At 36.3% G+C, this 21,894-nt stretch overlaps 1 protein-coding gene across 3 annotated transcripts; it reads left to right on the plus strand.

The window, feature by feature from the left end:
• The first annotated feature begins 3,435 nt into the window (after positions 1-3,435).
• On the plus strand, positions 3,436-20,766 carry LOC124153488 (ectonucleoside triphosphate diphosphohydrolase 5-like). Of its 3 annotated transcripts, none has more exons than XM_046526687.1 (12): positions 3,436-3,454; positions 3,978-4,104; positions 4,184-4,348; positions 4,451-4,530; positions 7,148-7,291; positions 10,794-10,905; positions 10,985-11,156; positions 11,444-11,587; positions 12,620-12,825; positions 16,607-16,663; positions 20,169-20,275; positions 20,353-20,766. In XM_046526687.1, the coding sequence occupies exons 2-12, from the start codon at positions 3,999-4,001 to the stop codon at positions 20,428-20,430; spliced, it is 1,371 nt and encodes a 456-aa protein (XP_046382643.1). In that variant the 5' UTR covers positions 3,436-3,454; positions 3,978-3,998; the 3' UTR covers positions 20,431-20,766. The 3 variants fall into 3 exon arrangements, with proteins under 3 accessions (XP_046382643.1, XP_046382641.1, XP_046382642.1); XM_046526685.1 differs by lacking the exon at positions 3,436-3,454 and adding an exon at positions 3,495-3,805; XM_046526686.1 differs by lacking the exon at positions 3,436-3,454 and adding an exon at positions 3,496-3,660.
• Positions 20,767-21,894: the final 1,128 nt, after the last annotated feature.

The raw sequence follows: 21,894 nt of genomic DNA on the forward strand, positions 1-21,894 counted from the left end.
CATGATGGTGTAGTATGGCATAGAGAAGATGGCTGATAGCTGAGGTGATTTATGCCATGAGGTAAGGGTGGAGAGAAACTGCATCGGCATAAGCCTGCTCTTAATGAAATGTCCTAATGGGACCATGGTTTATTGTCCCATCCAACGTTCTCATTTTGCCAGTTAAGCTTACACTCTCCTTAGTATTTCTGGACCATGTTATTTTTCAAAAAAGAAGAGAGAGAAAAGGATCCACTACACACCAAACGATCCATCCCTTTTTCTCTCTCCATCCGTGGACAGAGGATTTGCAATAACCCTGACGATCTGCAGAAACTCCTCTCTAAACTTCACACCTCTCTTTGCCGTGGGTACCGCAAAAAAACTTTTAAACAATAAAATAAGACAAAAACCCCATGCAGATAAAAAATGCTCCCCCTCACTGCTAACCATCCACTTTTATGGCGCTCATGCACTACAGGATATCCTGAAGGACTTGAACCAGTACTTGCTTGTACCCTATTCTTTCCAACCACAAATCCACCTCCATTTTCTCTACTATTCCATGGATCACTAACAAAAGACCACCAAACCTAAGCACAATTTTCAAAGCCACACACCCTCTTCAAAAATCCCATCCAGTCACCACCATCCCTCCATCACCTCGTAACCCTCTCAGATGCAAAACCTGTAAGGTATTTTCTCCATCCCCTGCCTCTTTTCTCCCCTAACTTAAATACCTCATGATATTTCCCCCACCACCTGTACCTCAATCAACATCATTTACCTCCTTCATTGCAACTTCTGCCCTGCTTTCTATGTAGGCCTATACACCACCCCTCTTAACATCAGAATAAATAATCACCAGGCCTCCTATCGTCTGATTCCCCCACAAATCTCTCCCAGTAAAGCGCTGCAGGAACAAGTGACTTTGTATGCATTCACGCACATGGGTTCAAAGTTAAATACACGAAAGGATGAAGTATACCAAACTTGGCGAACTTTATCCGTTGGTGTATTTAACTCTCCCAGTACCCATATATTCTTTGTCTCATGACTCATTCTTTAATGACTGTTTCATATTTTCTGTTATTATACATTCCCCCCCCCCTCCCCACTGATTCCGCCCTCAACCTCCACACCCTGGAATTAGCATTCATTTGACTATTACAGGCATGTAATGAACGTGGACTGAATGTTGCCTGCTAACCCCCAACCCCCTCCCTTCTCCCCGTTCCCTCGTCCAACATTTTCCTTGACCCTGCCTCCCATAAAGCCTACTAGTGTCCTTTTGGATGTTGAGAATGAAGCAGATGCTTCGAAAGCTCCAGTAAATTTTTTTTCCTGTGTGAGTCTTTTCCCCTCATGTGTGTCTGTTTTTAGTCATAGTGACTCACTAGTGAACAACTATTTTGCGCTACTTGCATAATTTCTTTCCACATCATTATACATCTAATATATAAAATTCTTGTGTCACGGTTTTTTATAGACAAACTCTTAAACAGCTGGACCAATTCATATGAAATTTGTTGTGTATGTTCAGTACAACTGAGAATATGTTGTAAACTATTGTAAGCCCATGAGGCCCTGGAATGGGCGCTGAGTCATTTACATAAAAAATATTTCTTATGGAAATGCCATATACATGTACATGTAAAGTTACTTTTTAATGCCTGCAGACCTTTTTTCTTTTGCATATTCAAATTAGTGATAATAGTCACATTTAGTTTAGACACATCATTGGAAAGAAAAAGAAATGCCCATGTCTTTCTCGCAATCAATTTTCGTTTTCTACTTGATATACTGTGAAAATTGAAAAATAATACAGAAAAATGCTGAAATTTTGCAAAAAAAATTTCAGCAATTTCAGTTCCCATGTATATTTTGCGTGAAAAAATGCAGCCTGACTAGGACTCAAAACCAGAACCTCCTAGTTGCCGGCCGGGTGCTCTACCAGTTACATATCAACCAGAACTTTGGCTCACTGGCAGCACTGGTTCATATCATTCTATTTTTAAATAATTTTGGTTCTGAGACCCTTATCTCAATCTGCAGCATTTAGCAGCAAAGAGAAAGTCAGAGGATAAGTGCCACCTGGCTACTGCTGCCTCCTAAGAGAATTGACAGCAGGTAGTCGCCATTAAGGAAAAAATTATGGAGGCTGAAGTCCCCTAAGCCCCTTGACTATGTGCCAGGTTTTTCCCTTCAACATTTGCAATTCTTATCTCCTACATCCCTTGGATGACAATATAGAAGCAGTGGAATTGCTTTTGTGGCTCCAAATGACCTATTCATGAAGACTGGCATGAGTAAATATAATTATTACAGATAGGACCACCAATACTAGATAAGTTGAAGGCTAAAACCCAAATGAAAGGTGATAAAACACTAGATAGATGAATCATGGAATGAAAGTAGAAAAGCTTAAAATTAGTCCCTTCCATGAAAAAACCAAAGGAAAGAGATTATAATCAGTATACTGAGCCTTGAAAATCCAAAAATGACTCTGCTTTCAAGGGCTGGTATCATTTGAACTGCAGTGAGGTAGTCCAAGGCTCTCAAGAATGAAATTAAAATTCCTTATATAGGGACTATTCAATGTACGAGAGTAAGGGGAAGAAATTTATGTACAAGAAGAAAATAACAACAAATTTGTTGTTAACTTATAAAATGTAATGGAATAATTATTTTCACATATAAGATGGATGGGAAATAACAAGTAAATTTTAAGCAGGAATTGAAGGAAGGAAGAATATATATATAGTGGAAGAAGACGGTCAGAAACTTGAGAATTAGGGAAAGTTCAGTAACCATCGTAGGAAATATTATGGAGAACGTCATAGTGGAATGTTTGTCTCATTCCCTTTGAACTGCCTGCTTTTTCTGAAGTTTCAACGTAAGGAATTAGGATGGAGGCGTGTGTATAAATGTATATGGCATACGTATCAAAAAACGTCAGCCATTACACGACAATTTATGACTAAATTGTGAGACGATAATATGAGTTAACTCACGTTATGAAAATGGATTTTTAATCCACCTGAAAAGAGAGTACCGAATTATAATTTCAAAAATGCGGTAGCGACTTCCATTACATACAATCTTAAGATTACAGCATCCTATGCGAAAATTAGGTCACCTTGCCCTATGTCGAGAAAAGAATCAGAACTGAAATAGATTCGTGATTATCCAATCTGCCGTTTCCGTTTACACGAGAGAAAAAGATTCAACTCCGTGTCTGCGAGACGTTGACCTACCGAATTAGAACCACTAATTGTAAGTGGTAAGATTCTGTAGGTATGTCTCAGGATCGTTTCGAATATACATACTCATGATATGTGCATAAAATTAGAATAAACAAACGCAGGAAGGTAAGCGACGAGATTGTTTGTTCATTGTCTTGAAGAGGTGGGGTTGGTGGGGTCGGCTGCGGCTGGAACGCTGGAATGCGCTGGAATGAAGGAATGAACAAAAGGTGTGAAATAGTGAAATGAATGGAACGAATGAATGGCGTGTTGCGTGGTATTGAATGATGCGGCAGATTACACAACGTAAACTGAATGGCCTTCATGCTGAATGATGATGACTTTCAGCATTGGGAGAAGAGATCTGAAGGGTTATGATCTTAATAGATAGAGGTGTTGCAATTTTAAGAGTTAACATCGTCCGAGGCCTCTACGTGTAAGATCAATCACACATTGCTGCCTCGCGCTACTTGTATGGTCAATTTGTAATTCAAGTTCACAGAACTAAAATTTCTTGGTTGTCATTCATTTAAAGTTTATTATAAAGATCTGCCATGGATGGTTCAGTGCGTCATAGAAAGGTTTGTGTTAATCTAATGTTAATTGACCGTGGCGGATTCATTAGAAAGGAGCCTATGCACAGTGCAACTGAGTCGCGTACTCAACATAAAGACTAATTCAATTACATTATTACCTTTGATACGTCCTGGAATACAACCTGTTACTTTTCTTCGTAAATTATACATTTTACAGAGAGGTGATGGTGCACAGAGTATGTCTTCGCGGAATGCTCAACTAAGTCATGGCAAGAAAACCTTGGGCTTCCAAAAAGTTTTCATTATATTGATAGGTGTGGTTGCATTTTTCATAATCGTTGTTGGTAAGTGAAATCATTTTTATTACTTGGAGTATCCAGTTGAAGAATGATGGCATGCTTGATTCACGGTTCTTAATTCTAGGTTCCTATTATCAAGCGCTGCCATGGAACGTTTACAGCCACGGCACTAGCGCTTTAGACAATTTGGCTCTGTCTTTGGGTATACAAAAACACACACATGCTGTTGTTATTGACGCGGGAAGCACCGGGTCTCGGGTACTAGCGTTCACCTTTCATCAGTCGTACGGTAAGATATTAGTTCGTTTTCCTTTTATGTATTACCTATATGATTCTTGGACTGACCTGTACTTTAAAAGTTGTATTAACGTACTCCTATTTGTTAACGCAGATGGTAACTTGAAGCTTGACAGAGAACTTTTCGTGGAAGTTAAGCCAGGATTGTCTTCATTTTCGGAAAATCCTAAAAAGGTAAACATATTTGAGGAGGAAATAATGTGATGTATTTTGACGCAATAATTTGATTAAATAATATAACATTCTTGCTCAAAAGCCAATCAGTTCTGTATAGTTTTATCATGCCGTTTCAATGAGTGAAACTCTTATTGTTATGATAGTTTGATAATTGACAGTGAGATAATCACTCATTGAAAGGTTGGCCTTCAACAGCCTTATCCGATGCCAAATCGAAGTACATTTTAAAAATTTCCTGGGACACACCAATAAGTTACTATGAGTGCCAAAATATATATTGCCAAAAAGTGGTGAAATTCGGCTAGAAACTTTGCCTAAGAAGAAATATTTTCGATATCAAATGGAATTCTTTGGAACATTCCTCCTATTTGCCTGTCTTGCCTGGAGCCATTCCTGAATGAGCTAATGTATCATTATTACTGGAGATCATGTATCGTTTATATATTACGAGATATTAAAAGTATATTGGAAATGAAGAAAGATAATAAAATTTAAAAAAGTTTTTGCTCAACACTATAGTATCTCTTTAAATGGAAAGTCGTTTATTAAATATTTTTATTTTGAGAAGATTCCTCTTTCTAGCACGCTACATTACTGCTATGTCTGACTGCTATGTTTATGTTACTAGCTGTGTGTAGATTCACCTTTTGTAGTATGCTCTCTTAGCCTGGGCTGTTCAACTCATTACTTTCCTGCTCTATTATCGCAGGTTACTGGACTATTCAGGTGATAGAACTTTTTCACCACTTCCAGTTTTTGTTTTCTTTGTTTTACTTAGGTCATAGCCTCCTGTCTCCTTCTACATGATTGATTTTCAGTTTAAGACCAGATATGTATCCAGCCTCGCTCTTGCCCGTTAATTTTTTTGCAACATCTTCGCATATCTCTGCTTACGCCCCTTCTGTTGTGGCGAGCTTTTCATCATAGCCATTTTCGAATGATGCAAAACGTTCCAGCGTCCATCTCTGCTCTCCTGCTATTTTTGCCATTTCTTCCTAAAGCTTTCTGTTTCTTTCCTCTGCTTCCTTTTCCTTTTTCCCTTCTTTTTCTTCTCTTTCCCTATCTCTTCTCTCTTGGTCTTCCCTAAATTGCCTCCACATTTCTGTATTTCTTCTATCTTGCTCTTCCCTAAATTGCCTAAATAGGGCTTGCATCTCAGTTTCCACCAGTTCCTCACTATCAACGCTAAACTCATACATACTTATATCTATTCCCTCTTCTTCTAGCGTGTGTAATAATCGCTGCTGCAATTCTGACTTGATACCCCCTACTAACAAGTCCCTCTCTTGTAATAGTTGCCATAGCTCTGCCGACTTCAGCTCCAAAAATTTCTTCATTTTGCCCACCATTTTCTTTCTTCACTCCTTTGGGATGGTCCTCTTTCTCTCCAGTTCTTGTGGTCTCACCTCTCGAGTAGTCAGGCCTTTCACGTTGGACGCCAAAATGTAACGTTTTTTATTTTTTCACCTCAAACTTCACAAATATTTTTATTACACTTTATAAACAAACTCAGGAACAAAAACACATCCACACGCCACAACTATTGCAATCCAACTCCCCCTACACTCCATCCCGCGCCGTCAACAACAATCACCCCACTCCACCTCTGCTGCTCATTATTGTCCGCTTCATTGTCCTCCTCCCATCAATCGTCACATCCAATCCAAAACAAAACAACTAAAAATTAGGCGTTACAACCTTTTCTTCATTTCTTCCTTTCCTGTTCAATATTTTTTGGCTTTCTTACTTCTATCAATTGCCCAAAATCATCTATGATTCTGAACTTACTGCTTTGTTCTTCTTTTAAATATATTTAGGTAAATATATTTTTGATCTCTTCTTCTTCCTTGCATGTTGCTGGTACACCTAAGTAAGGAATTTCATAATATGAGGCCTAAATGGCTTTGCCACCCTCACTGTCTTTAATGACCCACTTATCCCAGAGCAAGGTCCAAAGATGAGTTTTTCATATGTATTTCATATGAATCTGTTAAAAAATTTTCACAGAAAAATTAGGTGGTTGGGTTTCCTGTTTGTGCTTCTTATGTGACTCCATCGCCTGTACATGTATCACTCTTTGGCAACTTCTAGCTCTTTTAGAAGAGGTTTAGAATGTGTATACGTGATTGAGTTAGTTTCATAAATATGTAGTTGTACTTGTGTCGATTAGATTCAATTACACGTGCGAGTCAAGTTTACTACACATTCAGTTTTTTATTGATTGGGGTTTATGAATCAATTTTGTTTTTTTTTGCCAATTTCTTATTTGTAATTTACCATGCTTGTCTTGACAGAAGCTACAATTTGAAAGTTATGATTAGGTACTTAAATGATGTATGTAATTTTTCATAGGAGCAAACATTCTTTTAAAATAAGGTTGGCACTTGTTATTTTGGAGTTATACTTGCATAATGAGCTCAACTAGAGAATGGATAAACTTTGATTTATCACACTGTATTTAAGTGTAATAATCATTGTAAATATGAAATGAGGATGCTGTTAACACTCTTAAGTGAGTTTGTAATCATGCTGTTTCAGTAGTGTCTATCTTATTTTGTCCCAAGCTATTTATTTTTACACCCAAAAAGTAATAAAAATGAACATGCATTGACAGGGTGCTGAAAAATTGGAGGAGCTGCTGGAAAAAGCAAAAGAAGAGATTCCTCAGGATTCATGGGCTAGTACCCCTTTGACAATAAAGGCCACAGCAGGGCTGAGATTGCTTCCTCCTGATAAGGCTGAGGCTATTCTTCATGAGGTAAATCATTTAATTTGATTGTTGTGAAAATGATATCTGTAAAATATCAGGAGACAAGGTCTATGCTAATTCTGTCTTATGCTCAGTGTGATGAGTTTTTGAACAAATTATTTTTTATTAATTGTGTTATGCATGAATTTTCTATTGCTAATGCATATCATAAGGTATTTCATATTTTTCTTGCTAAAGAGTCATTCCATTTCAATCAACATGACATAATTCCTCTAAAAAATGGTGCAACCTATGGTGCTAGCTTAGTAAAGGCCTGATGACACGGTAACATGTATGAGTCAATGTGTGAATGCATGAACGATTTTGGTGGAACGGAACAAGTATCGATGCATGAGCCAAATTAGAATAGGTTCTCTTTTCTGTTCATGCATTCACTCAAGTTGAGTGGTTCCTCGGTGCTTTTTCATGTTCATTCACACATTCATACATTTACTCATGTACGTATTAATGTACCCATCATATAACCTGGCCTTAAGAGCATGCGGGGGTTTGCCCTCCAAAAATGTGTAACGTAGAAACCATCTTAAAATATGTTAAGAAAGGAATCATAAATAGAATTTATTTTCAATTTTATTTGGACTTTGTTAGGATGCATAATCAGAGCTGCACTATAATTTGTGGGCAAAGATGAATTGGGTTAATGTTGCTGTATTTCTCAGCAATGGTCTCTTGGGATCTATTCGGTAATGGTGTGAACTACTATGTATCTTTCATAACCATTTGGTATATCATATTTTATGTATTAAAAATTAATATGGGTGTATAAGTGTTTCTCAATGTTTAACATTAATTACAATAAAATTAATTTCCAGAGGGTGACTTCTTATACCCAAGTTTTATTGCTTAAATGAGACAATGGTTCACTGTTTCATCATGTTAACTGTGTAAATACACATGGTCCCGCATAGTGCAGAGTGAGCTTCAAGTTGTTGGTTGTATGAAAGTAGGTTTGTTTGTGATGTAATTTCTTTTTATGAGTTATTTTGTATTGATTTTGATAGTGTTAAGTTACCGTGTAAACTCCACAAAGTGATACCTGCATCACCATATACTGTAAAACCACAGCATAGCGAATCGAACAAGACAGGGAGAACAATGACTTAGTGATAAAGGTAAAGGGGACTAAATATATGTAAGTATGTACTGTGCAAGTTGCATTGCTGCAGGATAAGCTAAGTTTTTATGTAGATTTAAGACATAGAATTTGCAGTAGAAGTATTTAGTACTGTAAAATAGGCTTTAATTTGACATATCTTCAGGTGTTGGATCTATAAAAAAATTGTATGGACTTAAAATATTCTCTTAGCCATTTACGCTGATGTAATTCTGTACAAAGTATAGTTACATTTTAGGTCTTAAGGCGCCCTGAAGAAGTACCTAAATAAAATTCATTTAACATCTAAAATGAATATATGCAGTTAGAAGTTTGAATTTTGCCATCCTGTTGTTAAAATTTACAAAAGAATTTAGGAAATTTTTAATTTCATTGCCAAATCCAACCATTATCAAGAAAAATTAAAATTGGCCTAGTTCAGTCCTCGGTAATTTATTATATTTTCAGCTTCTGACAGGTGGCAAAAGTATGTGTTCTGCTCCATGCCCCTTTGGGGATTAATTTTTGGTGGTACTGGGGAAATCACCATTCACTAAATATTGTGGAGAAGTGAATTCTAATTCTCTAATGAGACACTTGCATACTAGAACTTGTCAGTCAGCATCTCGTTCGTCTCTTGGCATGTGTGAGTTTGTGACACAAATTTTATTTTGCATTGGAGAGATCATCAATATTCAGCTGAAGTCATCACATTTCCTTAAATTGAATTGATCTGTTCACAATATTACAACAAGCTAAGTCATAAAATGGTATGGTGGCCAATTCCTGCCGAAAAAAATCCATAGCACTAGACATCACACCACGGATTTGCGAAGGAGAGTAATTATTTGGACTTGTTTTTCTGTAATATTTATGTTAAAAAGTTGATAGAATTGAAAATTTTACTATCATGTCATTATTTCAATATTAAAAAATGCCTTACACATTTTATGATGTGATGGAGTTTCTTACTGCTGTGTTTCAATGGCATCGTGTGATAATGCTCTGGAAATTATCAGAACCTGTCTTCATTGTGTGTACATAGATGATGGTATTTATTTGCAATAAGTGATCACCAGGTTTCCTTATAATGAGTTCATATACATGAGCATTGTAATATTCCCTTAAGTTATGCAACCTACAATTTCAATTTGATTAAATAATTACTTTGAAGGATTAAATGGGCAGTTTTTTCAGCCTGAGATTCCTCTGGGTAACACTCTTACCCTCTGCCAGATTTCATGTTCTAGATAAGCTGAAAGATAGAAAGTCGGGGAAGCATCTCGGTATCAGGTGAAGCACTCTGGATTCAGTCAAGCATGGATAGACCTTGAAGGGAGTCAAGTCCCCAGCAAAAATGGAAATTTCTACCAAAACCCCTGTGTGATGGTGCTTCTTCACAATAGACTGGCCAGAAAATGGATGAACAGAAAAGAATCTTAACAACATAAGTCTCCGCCATTCCTGCACCATAGATCTTTGCTGTTTATTGATTTTGTTCCAGCTTCTTTCTGCTCCACTCTCCAGTGAATTCAGCTTATTTCATTGATGATACAAAATGAGACCACTGTAGGATCATATCTGGAAAATCAAGTCTTTGAACCTGTAAACCAAAATTATTACTGGAATGAGAAAGTGACGTCTTCATATACACATTTCTGATGGTGTTTCCATGCCAGATTGTTTAGGATATTGTCGATGTTGAATAGGGTTAAGAATAGTTGAGCAAAATTAACTGTTGACTATGAGCCATAGAAACCTTGCCTTCGAAAATAATTGCGGCTTTATGTACTTTTATCTAAGAAATGCACATCTGGAGGTGTATGTTGCATAATGGCACATTATTTGTAGTCACGAGACCTCTATGTTTACTGTTCCTGTATGTCTCAAATTGAATTCACTAACTCTTGGTTTACTTTGTGGTTGTCGGTACGGAATGATGTCCAGTCGGTGGGCTTGAAAGGGAAACCGATCGGTGCGGTGCCGATGAAATACAGAATACGGCCCCAGGTCTGATTCCTCTGTGAAATAGTGCCTATACAAATTAAAGTGGTAATTCAAAGTGAATATGGGAATTAAGGAACTTCACCCTTCACCTTAAGTTGTAATGAGTGCCCGATTTATCAAACGATTTTCCATATATTTTGAGCGCTCGCTAAACTGAGCTTCCACTATGCTATCCAAAAAATATTTGGCATTGTATTTATCATTGTTTCAACCTTAAATTGATTCCTAAGTCGTTCTCTGTATTACTGTTTTGTTAATACATACATTCATTTATATTAACTACATAACTTGATTATTTTCTTGGCTCCTAATTTTTGTGCCTCAGTTTCAATAGATATATATTCTCTTACGAGATTAACCTTATTTTCTTTCTGATTGGTTTGGTTGTAGGTTAGAGAGCTGTGTATGTCTTCTCCATTCCATTGTTTTAACAGCTCCGTATCAATAATGGATGGTGTTGATGAAGGATTATTTTCATGGTTTACTGTGAACTTTCTTCTAGGTATGTGTTTAAAATTTTTTTCATGAACTCCTATGCTTGAAAATTGAGAGTTTTAATTTCATGAATTTTGTTATTGTAGATCGGCTTGGAGGGCATGCTGATCACACTGTAGCTGCTTTAGATTTGGGTGGTGGTTCCACTCAGATAACATTTGCTCTTTCTGAGAAAGAAGAATTACTAAAGAAAGTGCCTTTAAAATTTGTCCATCAGGTTTCAGCATTTCATACTAATTTATCAGTATACACTAATAGGTATGTACATTGGTGATATGAAAATTCAATTGTAATGCTTTTAAATGATAGTAGAATGTGTGTCCTTGGAATAATTATTACATACTCTGCCATTCCTGGGTAATTACATTTATGCAAATTTAATTTGGTATTATAAAGTTACAGCACATTCTTATGATGGAAAATCTTGTAGCTCATACATGAAAAAGGTGGTTAATTTGTTGTGTTACCTATCTTTGCATTAATAACAACTTGGTATTAGTATTTTGTAAGAATTAAATATTACTTATTTTGCCATTATTTCACAGTTTATTAGGTCTTGGACTAATGGCAGCACGCCAAGGAATTTTGCAGCAAGGTAATCCAAAATCTTCAAAAATACTTAAAAGTCCATGTATTAATCCTATTATATCTTCGGAGTGGTCCTATGGAGGTGAAACGTATGTAATTGGGTAAGGATTTTAGATTCATTCTGTTAGTTATTTAATTTTTGTATTGCCAATTTCCTTTCAAGCTTGCTTCTACATCAAGTAATGTCCTTCATACCAAGACTATTTTTCAAAGTGAGATTCTTTAAGAAGAAGATATTACCTAATTGTCAGAATCCTTTCAAAACGATGGACCATTGTGGCCAGTCACCTAACCATCGCTTTGTAACCCCTTTGACATGACAAAGGTTGAATTGCAAAATTTTGGTAGGATATTAGGGTTTCCCACTGGGTAATTGTTGACATTATTGCTGCAGTGGGAAACTTGAATAGCCTTCAAAAACACTGTATGTCGGGAGAACACAAGAGAATACATTATGAGCAAATTTTAGCTTTCCCGTGATGGTTGATTTTAATTCACTTTTTGGAATAAGATTTTTCTTGCCCCATTTCTGCTGTTGTCATGTAAGGGCTCAGAAATTTTCATTAGAACACGAGGAATTAATTTTGTGATTTAATGGCATTTTTGTGTGATTACTTGCGATATATTGTGATTTGTATGATGGGAATGAGATGGGAATAAATAATGCAAGTTTTTCCATGGCAATAGTGGTGGCACTATGTTTGTTGATGAACTTTCCTCTCAGTGCATCATACCAAATCTTCTATTCAACTACTGACTCTGGCCTGATGGGAAAAACAGATAATATGTATTTAAAAGATAATCTATTAATTTTTGCGATCACTTAGCACTTAATTCTTTTTGTTTTTATTAGGAATTTTTCCTCCTCTTAAGGCCTTTTTACATGGTACATCAACCGTTACAAGTTAATTCTTAAATGTATGTACAGGTGTATGAACAAAAAAATGCACCATCCAACTTGTGTGAATGCATGTACAGAAAATATAACCTTTTCCAAATTGCTTCATGCATTTGTACATGTTCCGTTCTCCACAAAAATCTTTCATGCAAACAGGCATTATCTCTTACGTGTTAATGTAACATGTAAACAGGCCTTTGGTGCACAAATATGATTGTATAATGCTCATTTTTAGGGGGCCTGAAGTACCATCTTATGAGCATATTAAAGGAGGAAAGGGAGAAGTGTCAGAGGAGAGGCCCATCGTTAAATTTGATGATTGCCTCAAAGTCATCAAAGATATTGTTCATCATAGGGTTGACAAGCCAATAGGTCTAGAAGGACGTGAGATTAATGCATTCTCCTATTACTATGACAGAGCTGTTGAAGTTGGTTTGATTGGTAAGTGAAATCAGTTTTAATTTTTTTTTTAAGTTAAAAAAATGATTGATTCGATTGGATGTGAAAATTAAGAAGAATTCATAGGGTGTGCAGAACCTGTTGCACACATGGTTTACAGAAATTTTTGCTATCATTCATTAAATTTTTTATGTTAATTCACGAAATTAATGTACTCAAAATATAGAGAATTCAAAGCATGTACATATTTTTAAAATTAACCTATTTTCTTGCAATATAACATTATATTTTTCTTTCAGTGTCAGCATTAACGCAGATAGTGCGATTTGGTGCCCAGGTTTTATTTTAGCATGATTCTTACTCAATGACTCTCCCTAAATCTGTGTGCAAATAATGTATTATATTTTTATTCTTTATTTTTCTGTTTGAATTAAAAAATTGCCATTGTAGCGTACAGAAATTTCCAAACTTCGAATGCCATTTACTATTAATTTTGCTATACCCGCTTTTTTATGCCAGTTTGTTGAAGGCAATGAGGAGGGCCAATTTTGAAAAATTGATAAAATGATATTTTCTTCTAACCTCAGTGGAACTTCTTCAAGGACGAAGAAATAAAACATTGGGGATTTTCCTTTTTCAATACATAATTTATTTATTGGTCCATTAAACATGACTTAGATCATCCATATTGAGCATTTGAAAATGAATGAACGTAATTGTTTAAACCTATCGGGACAGTCTGTGAAATAAGCAGTGGAATATGTTTCAACTTTTTCATATTCCAACAGAGCTGTTTAACTAAATTTCCCCTGTTATTATGTGTGAGTTATGATCAGAACTTCTGGCTGTGAGGAACAGACCCTGAAGACCTGAAAGCCTAGTCCACTGTCATGGAAAATAAAAAAATTTCTTACTGCAGTCAGAATATATTGCCCCATAAAAAAATACTGGAGTCAACTGCAGTTGCTGCATTTTGTGGTTGTGTTCAATCTTTGTGAACTCTTTGTTAATCCTGCAGGAAAATTACCTTTAAAGCTCATTGTATTGGGAACCTCGATTCAATGAAGTCTCCATATTCTTAGTCATATCAAATTTGTTACATGGAAGTATTATGTACTTATATGACTTGCTCCCCATTGAATATATGTATATTATATAGACATGAATATTTATATTATTAATTCAATTTAAATGATTTGGTAGTGCATCACAGTAGATCTCCAACCTCCAAACTTCAGCCATCAGAATGGCAAACTATCTATATCTCTTTGAGTGAAAGGGCACTGACTCTCGAATCAAATTATATAACCAGTGAGTTATTTCTTTCATTCAATTGACAGTAGTTGTTGTTGCAAGGATCCATATACATATGTGCCAAATATTTTATCTGTAGTAATCTCTGTATGAAAAATTTTACTTCCGAAACTATTCTACTAAATTCATTGTTAAAGCATTGGTATTTATTACTTCTAAACTATGTTTATTACTTTGATAGCTTTATGACAATGGGGTAACCAAAATGTATTGAACAATCAGCATATCTGTTGTCTTATATTTTAAGTGTTTCTCAGTGCCCTGGGGGTCTATTCTCTAACTCGAAGCGCGGTAGCTTTCTGGTGGAAAGATGCTTAATTAAGCTACTTGCTCCCACTTGTATTCTCTAACGCTGAAGCTCCGGCGAAGGGAGCTTGCAGAAGCTACCGGTAGCTTATTAGGCTCCAACCCTTATTCTCTATGGGATTTGAAGCTACTTCCGTAGCTTCAAACTAGCTGCCACGGTAGCTTCGCGAAGCGCGCCCTCGAACCCCGCGCTTCAGCTAGCTACCATCAAAATACATAGGGAATTCCCATAGGGCCATGGGAATTCCTATGAACCGCCGTGAACCAAGTGGCGCGTGTCGCTAATGTTTTGTTCTATCCCATCAGTCTTTCTTGACACGGCTAGCGATTGAGTGGTAAACAAGAAAAGTGTTGACTAGTTTTGTTGTTTTGCGTAATTATTTTCTTTAATGAGGTCGGGAATGCTGCGTAAATTATTTGAAGCCTTCAATTATTGTATTCTTAACAAAGTAGTGGGCATGAGTGACAAATTTCGTGACTAAACCTATATGTTTCGGAGTGAACTATCGATCGCGTTAACTAGTTGATTTCATTATTTGGAGAAGAAAAATGTTACTTTCAATCATTTTATATCACGTGAAATCTTATTTTGTGTGAAGTCATTACTAGTGAGAAGAAAAACCCCGAAAACAGTGATTATTATTGATGTTGCGAGAGACTGTTGTAGTGACGGTACAAATTGATGCGTTGAAATCATTACCAATGCCAATGTATCCACTGCACAGAGATGGATGTCTTATTTTTGCAAGTGTTTATACATTTATGATTAACTTTACCGTGCATTATTAGCAACGATCTTTGTTGTGAAGTGATTGTGTGAAGAGAGTTTAGTGTTACATAGATGCAGACCGGAGAGAGGTGGATTGTGTTATAATGCAATGTAAGGTGTTTCATGATAGTTATTAATAATTTTTTGCTCTTCCAATGAATAAATGTGTTCATGATATCATTCTGCTTTCATTTGTGTGTCTTTGGCCGTATATACGCATTTAATTTCAGTGCCGGTAGTTAAGTTGGTGTATTTGTTTTGAATTTTGAGAAAGTGTAGCCATGGATATTCCAGAAGCCCACGGAGGAAGTCATCACAAAAACAATAATATAATATGACTTTAATATTTGGAGAAGGAACTACGTTTAATAGGTTGTTTTTTCATAATGATGGTCAAGTTCTAATGAATCGCCCTCGCTTGCAATAGTGCAAGCTTGGCGGTTGGCATATAATACTTATTCATAAAACCATTTAAATATTAATTTAGCCGTCGTGAGAACGGCACGACAGTAGAGTTTTGTGTAAATATCGTTTGAAGCATATTGTGAGCCTAAAATGATTGCTTAGGCCAATCTGAGTGAAATGACGTAACTTTCAAACATAATTTTCTCTACCTTCCCATTAACTTTGTTGAAGATATTCCCGAAATAATATACACTTATCGTATGCACATGTTATTGCGATATTCTCTCGCAGTGCAAGAAGGAACAATCTCTGCACAGAAACAGTTGGTCGTCAAAATTTTTGCATCAAACAGGCAAAAGCATAAGGAGCGCTGAGTGTAAAGTTCTCGGGAATTAGAACGACAATGTGATAGCATTGGTTTAATGTGTTGGTAGTTTACTAACATTTTCTCTTCATTATATTTACATGGCCTACATGATTATCAATCGTGACATAAACTGCTGCATCGATCGAAACTATTGAATTGATATAAAAGCCGCTTAGCCAAATATAATTATTTCTACGCATTTCTATTATTATTCGTATTTCTATTATTATGAAAGCTGAAGGCACTCAGCATTTCGTAATTTGCAAAGCACATTAATTTCAACTAGAAGAAAAAGTCAGCCGAGAACGACTACATTACGATTTTCCCGCAGGTTACGAAATGAAACGAGCGATTTCATTGGTTCTAAGAGTAAAATCTGAGTTCGCACGAAATATTTCTCATACCCCATATCCGGTCTGAGAAAGCTACCAGAAATTCTCGGTCTGAGAAAGCTACTCCCTGTTAGAGAATAAGGTTGGTAGCCAATTCTGGTAGCTAGTTCGAAGCTACCACGACGGGAGCTTCGAGTTAGAGAATAGACCCCCTGGATGCTCTAAATATTTTGACTTATACAATTTGGTCTTTAAAGTGACATAATTATGATCTATTTTTAATTGGTACAATAGTTAATAAGTCACTCTAATGATTAATTTATCTTTCAGATCCATTTAAGGGGGGAGTGATAACTGTTGAGCATTTCACCAAGGCTGCAAAATCTGGTAAGTTTTCATGTTATTATTAGTACCCAATGTTTTGTTATGGAACCTGATTTTATGGTTGCTGGGGCATTTGCTACATATTCCAGTGAATGTTGATTCATTGTCTTGGAACTGTGTTGTCAGATACTAATTCCCGAATATCTATGACAGGGTTGCTAATTAAGTTGAGTGGGATGCTTTTAAATAGTAATTTTACATCTAGTTAGTATGTACATGTCGGCTCAGATAAAAAAAACTAATATCTCTGTGAGAGGTTTTAAACAAAATGGTTCATGAGTAGGACAAGCATCATAGTGCATCAGCATAAGCGAACGATTCAATACGATTGCTCAATCTCATGCATTTTGAGATATTGTGTTTTGACCCACCCATGCAGTAGACTTAAAATATAATATGGATGATATAATCGCTACTGATCTTAATAATGTGACCTACAGCTTCAACTTATGTCACCAATATTTCATATTTATATTATTGACATTATACTTATGGCAAAATTTATGTGATTCCTACATGTACTGAAGATGTGGATTTTTAAACCAGCTTGTATAGCTTAATTTTCAAATTCATTTTTGCCATGATGGTTAAATAAAATAAATTGTCAAACTGATGTGTAATTTGAAAAAATATCGATGTGAGCATTATTGTGGGTGTTCCCATAAATGTATATAGTATATAAAAGAAAGTTGAAAATTGTGTTAGTTAACACCAATTATAACTTGAGAACAGCTGAGCCGTTGAATAATATGATATTTTTTTTATTCATCTCAGCCCCAGAAAACAGAAGAAACATTAAAAATTGTTAACGTTCACGGAAAAAAATATTCTTGATCTTGATAATGAATAACAGTTTCTTAGGGGTATGTTTTTATGAGTTGGTAACTCTTCAAAAGCTGTCAAGTCGGTCAAAAATAGATGATTTCTTTTGTTTTTAACAATTTAATTAATAAGCATCCAAAAACGTGGAAAACATTTAATAGTTAGAAAATATTTGTAGTATTCCAATATATAAAAAATATTTTAATTCAAACTAAGCCCTGTTCAAGTTGAGTTGCCGAGAAATATGTCACTACTGTGTGTGTGAACAAATTCCAAGCAATAGGGTAGTCTCCAATTTTTTTAAAATGCCTAAATCGAAAGATTATTACTTCTGGAGTACGTATTTCATGCTTTTAGATTTTTAAATCATGATATCTATTTTTCCCGATTAGACGAAAAGTGAAATTTTTCTAGCACGTATCCTCAATCCTTATGAAAGCCAAGAGCTACCTGCTAGCAGGGTACTCTGCTACCTGCTAGCAGCCTGCATCACAGCTGCGCTCAAAGCCTCGAACCAAGGTGGCCTCACACGGCGGCAGCCGGAACCAGAATGACGTCACACGGGGTTTTCCAAGCATTCATACTTAGCCATAACGTTTTCGTGCACTTGAAAATTTTCACTTTTCATTTAATCGCGAAAAATAGATATCGTCATTTAAAAATCTAAAAGCTTGAAATGCGTACTCCAGGAGTAATAATCTTTCGATTTAGGCAATAAAAAAATAAAAGGAAACCATCCTATTAGTCGAAGGAAACTAAAGGAAATACAAGCTTCAATTTTATGTACTGGTGGAACAAAAAAAAGCCTTCCTCTCCTGGACACCATGGATTCAACTTTACACAGTTTCTGCCACGTGTAATGCTCTGTTTCTATATGGTGAAAGTGCTACACTATAGGCCTAATCTTGAAAATGGGGTACTTAGATGTTCCATCTACCGAATTTCTGGCGAAATGCAGAACATGTCTCACCATCAGGTCCCAGATCACACGACATGTTACAAGAGAAATGATGATGCCCGATTTTCGCATCAGTTCTCTAGTAGTCGGCTTGCTGGTGTGGAAAAATAACCCCTATGTGGTATATAAGTCTCAAGAAAACTTTGAACTCCTTTGCTGATAGGATTTTTCCAGTCCATCATACGAACTCTTTTGGAGACACCTCTATGGAAGAGTTCCTCTGCAAATGTGTTTGTTTCTTCAGCAACTGACTGAAAAATCCTTCCTGTAAATAGTAGATTAAAATAATATTGCAGCCTGTCCCATGACCACCTAGATAATCACCTATCTAAGTGGTCATGAGACTCTCACTGGTGGAGGAGGAGGATCCCAGACAGGCCAGCAGAGCATGTCAATTAACATGCTCAATGCTCTTGACTATGTAACTGGGCTTGGATGGGACCACATAAATTGATGTGCTCCGCTCTGAATGTGTTAAAAAATGGTGCGATTTTGATCTAAACATCATTATTAATTTTGGTTCCAATCAGTGTCACTGAATCAATGGGACCTGAGCCCCTCAAAAATTCGTTATGGGGGGTGAGGTAAAAATGTGTCAGGCTTATCGGTTTTCCCCGGAGTGTCCAGTTATCGAGAGTCGAGTTTTCAGGGTTCTAATGCTGATCATATAACTCTTCTAAAAAAACTTAAAAACTCACTATTTATAAAATTTCCTGAGGCAAGATCTCGGGTTTGGGCCCCCCAATAGCTTTTATAAGTCAGCACCCCTGGTTCCTACTGGCATCAGCTATCCAGGATTAAAATTTTGCGACACAATTTTTCTCCACCCAGTGTACACGCCTCAAATTTATCTCCCCTAGGCAATTCTGTAAAAAACAATGTTATGTGTTTTATGCTCAGTTAAATGTTCCACATTTTTGCAAATAAAATATGCCTTGTGTCAGATAATTTATTGGAGGGATAACTACTTCTGATTATCGTCGAGCAAGGCTTTTTAGTTCAATCCAGAAAAAATATTGTTTAATAGTTTTTAAGGGTCCAATTTTGGTTTTTCTTGTAGAACTGTGATAATTGATTTTATATTTATGTCCTATGTTGTGACAAGTTGCGCGTAGATCTGGTAGGATAATGCTAAGCATGGTGAATAATCCTAAATAAAGTCTTCGTTCCTATCTATCAATGATACTTCATTCATTCTGTCTCGTTGAATTCTCTCTTTTCCTTGTCCTTGGTGTCTTTGGGACCCCATTCTCCATCATCACATTCCACTGATGTGTCTTACTTCTGCAGATTTGATTACATTTTCCTTAGATCAATTCTTGCTTGGAAGCACTGCAGGAACAAGTGACTTTGTACGCAGTCACGCGCACGCAACGTCCATGGTGTTGTTGATTTGACTCAGGCGTGAAATTTTGATGCCATCTTCCTGCTGTATTAGTTTCCAATGTATTTTGTATTTCAGTTCTTTTTCCTATTTCTTGATGGCTTTGTCCTGGGTTAACTTAAAAGAGAAATGGAGATAACCCAGTTCTTTGTGTTACTTATGTTGTGATCTTGATGTCCTTAATGTTATTTTATAATATTCTACTTTTATTTGTTTTAAGTGCCAAGGTAAAGATTAAATACGTATAAATAATGCTTAATCTTGATTGATTCAAACATTGTAATTTTGTAGTTGAAAATTGGTTTGTACTGCTTAAATTTTTCTAATTGTTAACAATTTTTCAGCTTGTGCTTATCCTAATGCTGATCAACCTTTCATGTGCTTGGATTTAACATTCATATCAGTTTTACTTCAAGATGGTTTTCTATTAAAACCAAAGACAAAGCTGCACGTAAGTATATGACATCTTATGGAATTATAAGAGATACTGAAATAGATTGTTATTACTGATAAGGAATTATATTTCAGCTCTTCAAGAAAATAGACAATCATGAAATTAGTTGGGCTCTAGGAGCAGCATTTCACTTGATACAGAATGGATTTTAACATTTTTGAATTGGAAATATCTGCACAGCCTTAAATTGTGCCTTTTAGAAAGCTCACATTCCCGAGTATTTCATTCCTCATCCCTTTCATTTAAGTAGTGCAATGTTTCATAGTATTATCTGTTCAAGTTTTTAGCTGTATAAATGTTTTCCACAATTTTTGGAATTATTTTTGTATAAATTTGTATATAAATTCAATATAGGCTTAGTAGCATTTTTAAAAACCTTGACATTTCTGTTTACATGCGATTAAAAATATGAAATAAATGCAAAACTCATTTGTACTGTGTAAATGTTTGTTATGAATAAATATATTTTAAGGCTATTAAAATGAAAATTTGATTTTCTGTCAGCTTTCAAGCCCACCCAACTCTTTTTATTTGAAACTGATTACTGTTGGCTATGATCCTTTTCAAATATCTTTTTGATTAGTGTAGTAGTTCAATCTTGGATTGTTTCGAGCGGTATCATGGCAGAAAGTGGGACCTGTGACACTAGGAATGTGGTATGGGGAGAGAGAGGTGGGCACTGCCATGTTTTCTCAAAAGACGTCAGTGAATGGATATGAAAGACTATCTCAAAAACCCTCTTCCCACTTGGCAACACAGCTAACTTACTCACAAAGCCTTCACTACGGAGGTCTGAAAGAGACTGAATTTCCTGGAGGCTAAGCTCAGCTTATCACATTTTGGTTGGTTTTGAGGTAGTCAAGTGACCTCTGCCCCATCCCTAAAAGACTTGTACCTCTCTCTCTCAATCAGTCACAAAGATATTTGCAATGAAATCTAGTTAATGGTCCAAAGTTGTGAGACAGTCCTTCTCACATCAGTTTGTGCATTCCCTTTCTCAACCTGCAGTGGTAATCTTCTTTATTGCTGGTTCTCTCTGCTCTTTCCTTCCATGGAAAAATACATACTCATCCTAGGTTGCCCATTATTTCTCCTGCAGTGCTCTGCATGGTCTTTGAGACCTTGCCCCTGTAATTCATTTGTGCCATCCCCACAGGTATGATTTCCCTGAAGTTATTATGTTCCAGTTGCTCTTTATCCCTATTCACCTCCTTGGAGCAAATAAGGCCTTAAATTATCTTCAACTTCTGGCTAGAGCTGTGATCCAGTCATCGTCGGGTCCCAACACTCCCATGTCCTGCTACTCCTGCAGTGCACCACAGTTCACACTTCCAGTGAGTGAGAGAGATGAGACGGGCAATTGGAAAGTCAATTCATATTGGTAGAGTGGACTCACCCCAGTTAGTGTTTGGAAACCTAACCATGGACTGGGGGCTTTTAAGGTTTCAGACCCCCCCCACTCCTGTGAAATTTTTTGACCTCTTGTGTTGTTCTTTCCCTTGGGCTACAACCTTGTTGCAGTGGAAAGGCTTATGCATTCCTATGACCCCCCAGAGCTGCCATGGCGGTATTAATTCCCAATTACTCCCTGTTGGGCCACCCATGCCATATTGGTG

Source organism: Ischnura elegans, chromosome 2 (assembly GCF_921293095.1).
Source record: "Ischnura elegans chromosome 2, ioIscEleg1.1, whole genome shotgun sequence".
NCBI classification, from domain to species: Eukaryota; Metazoa; Arthropoda; class Insecta; order Odonata; family Coenagrionidae; genus Ischnura; species Ischnura elegans.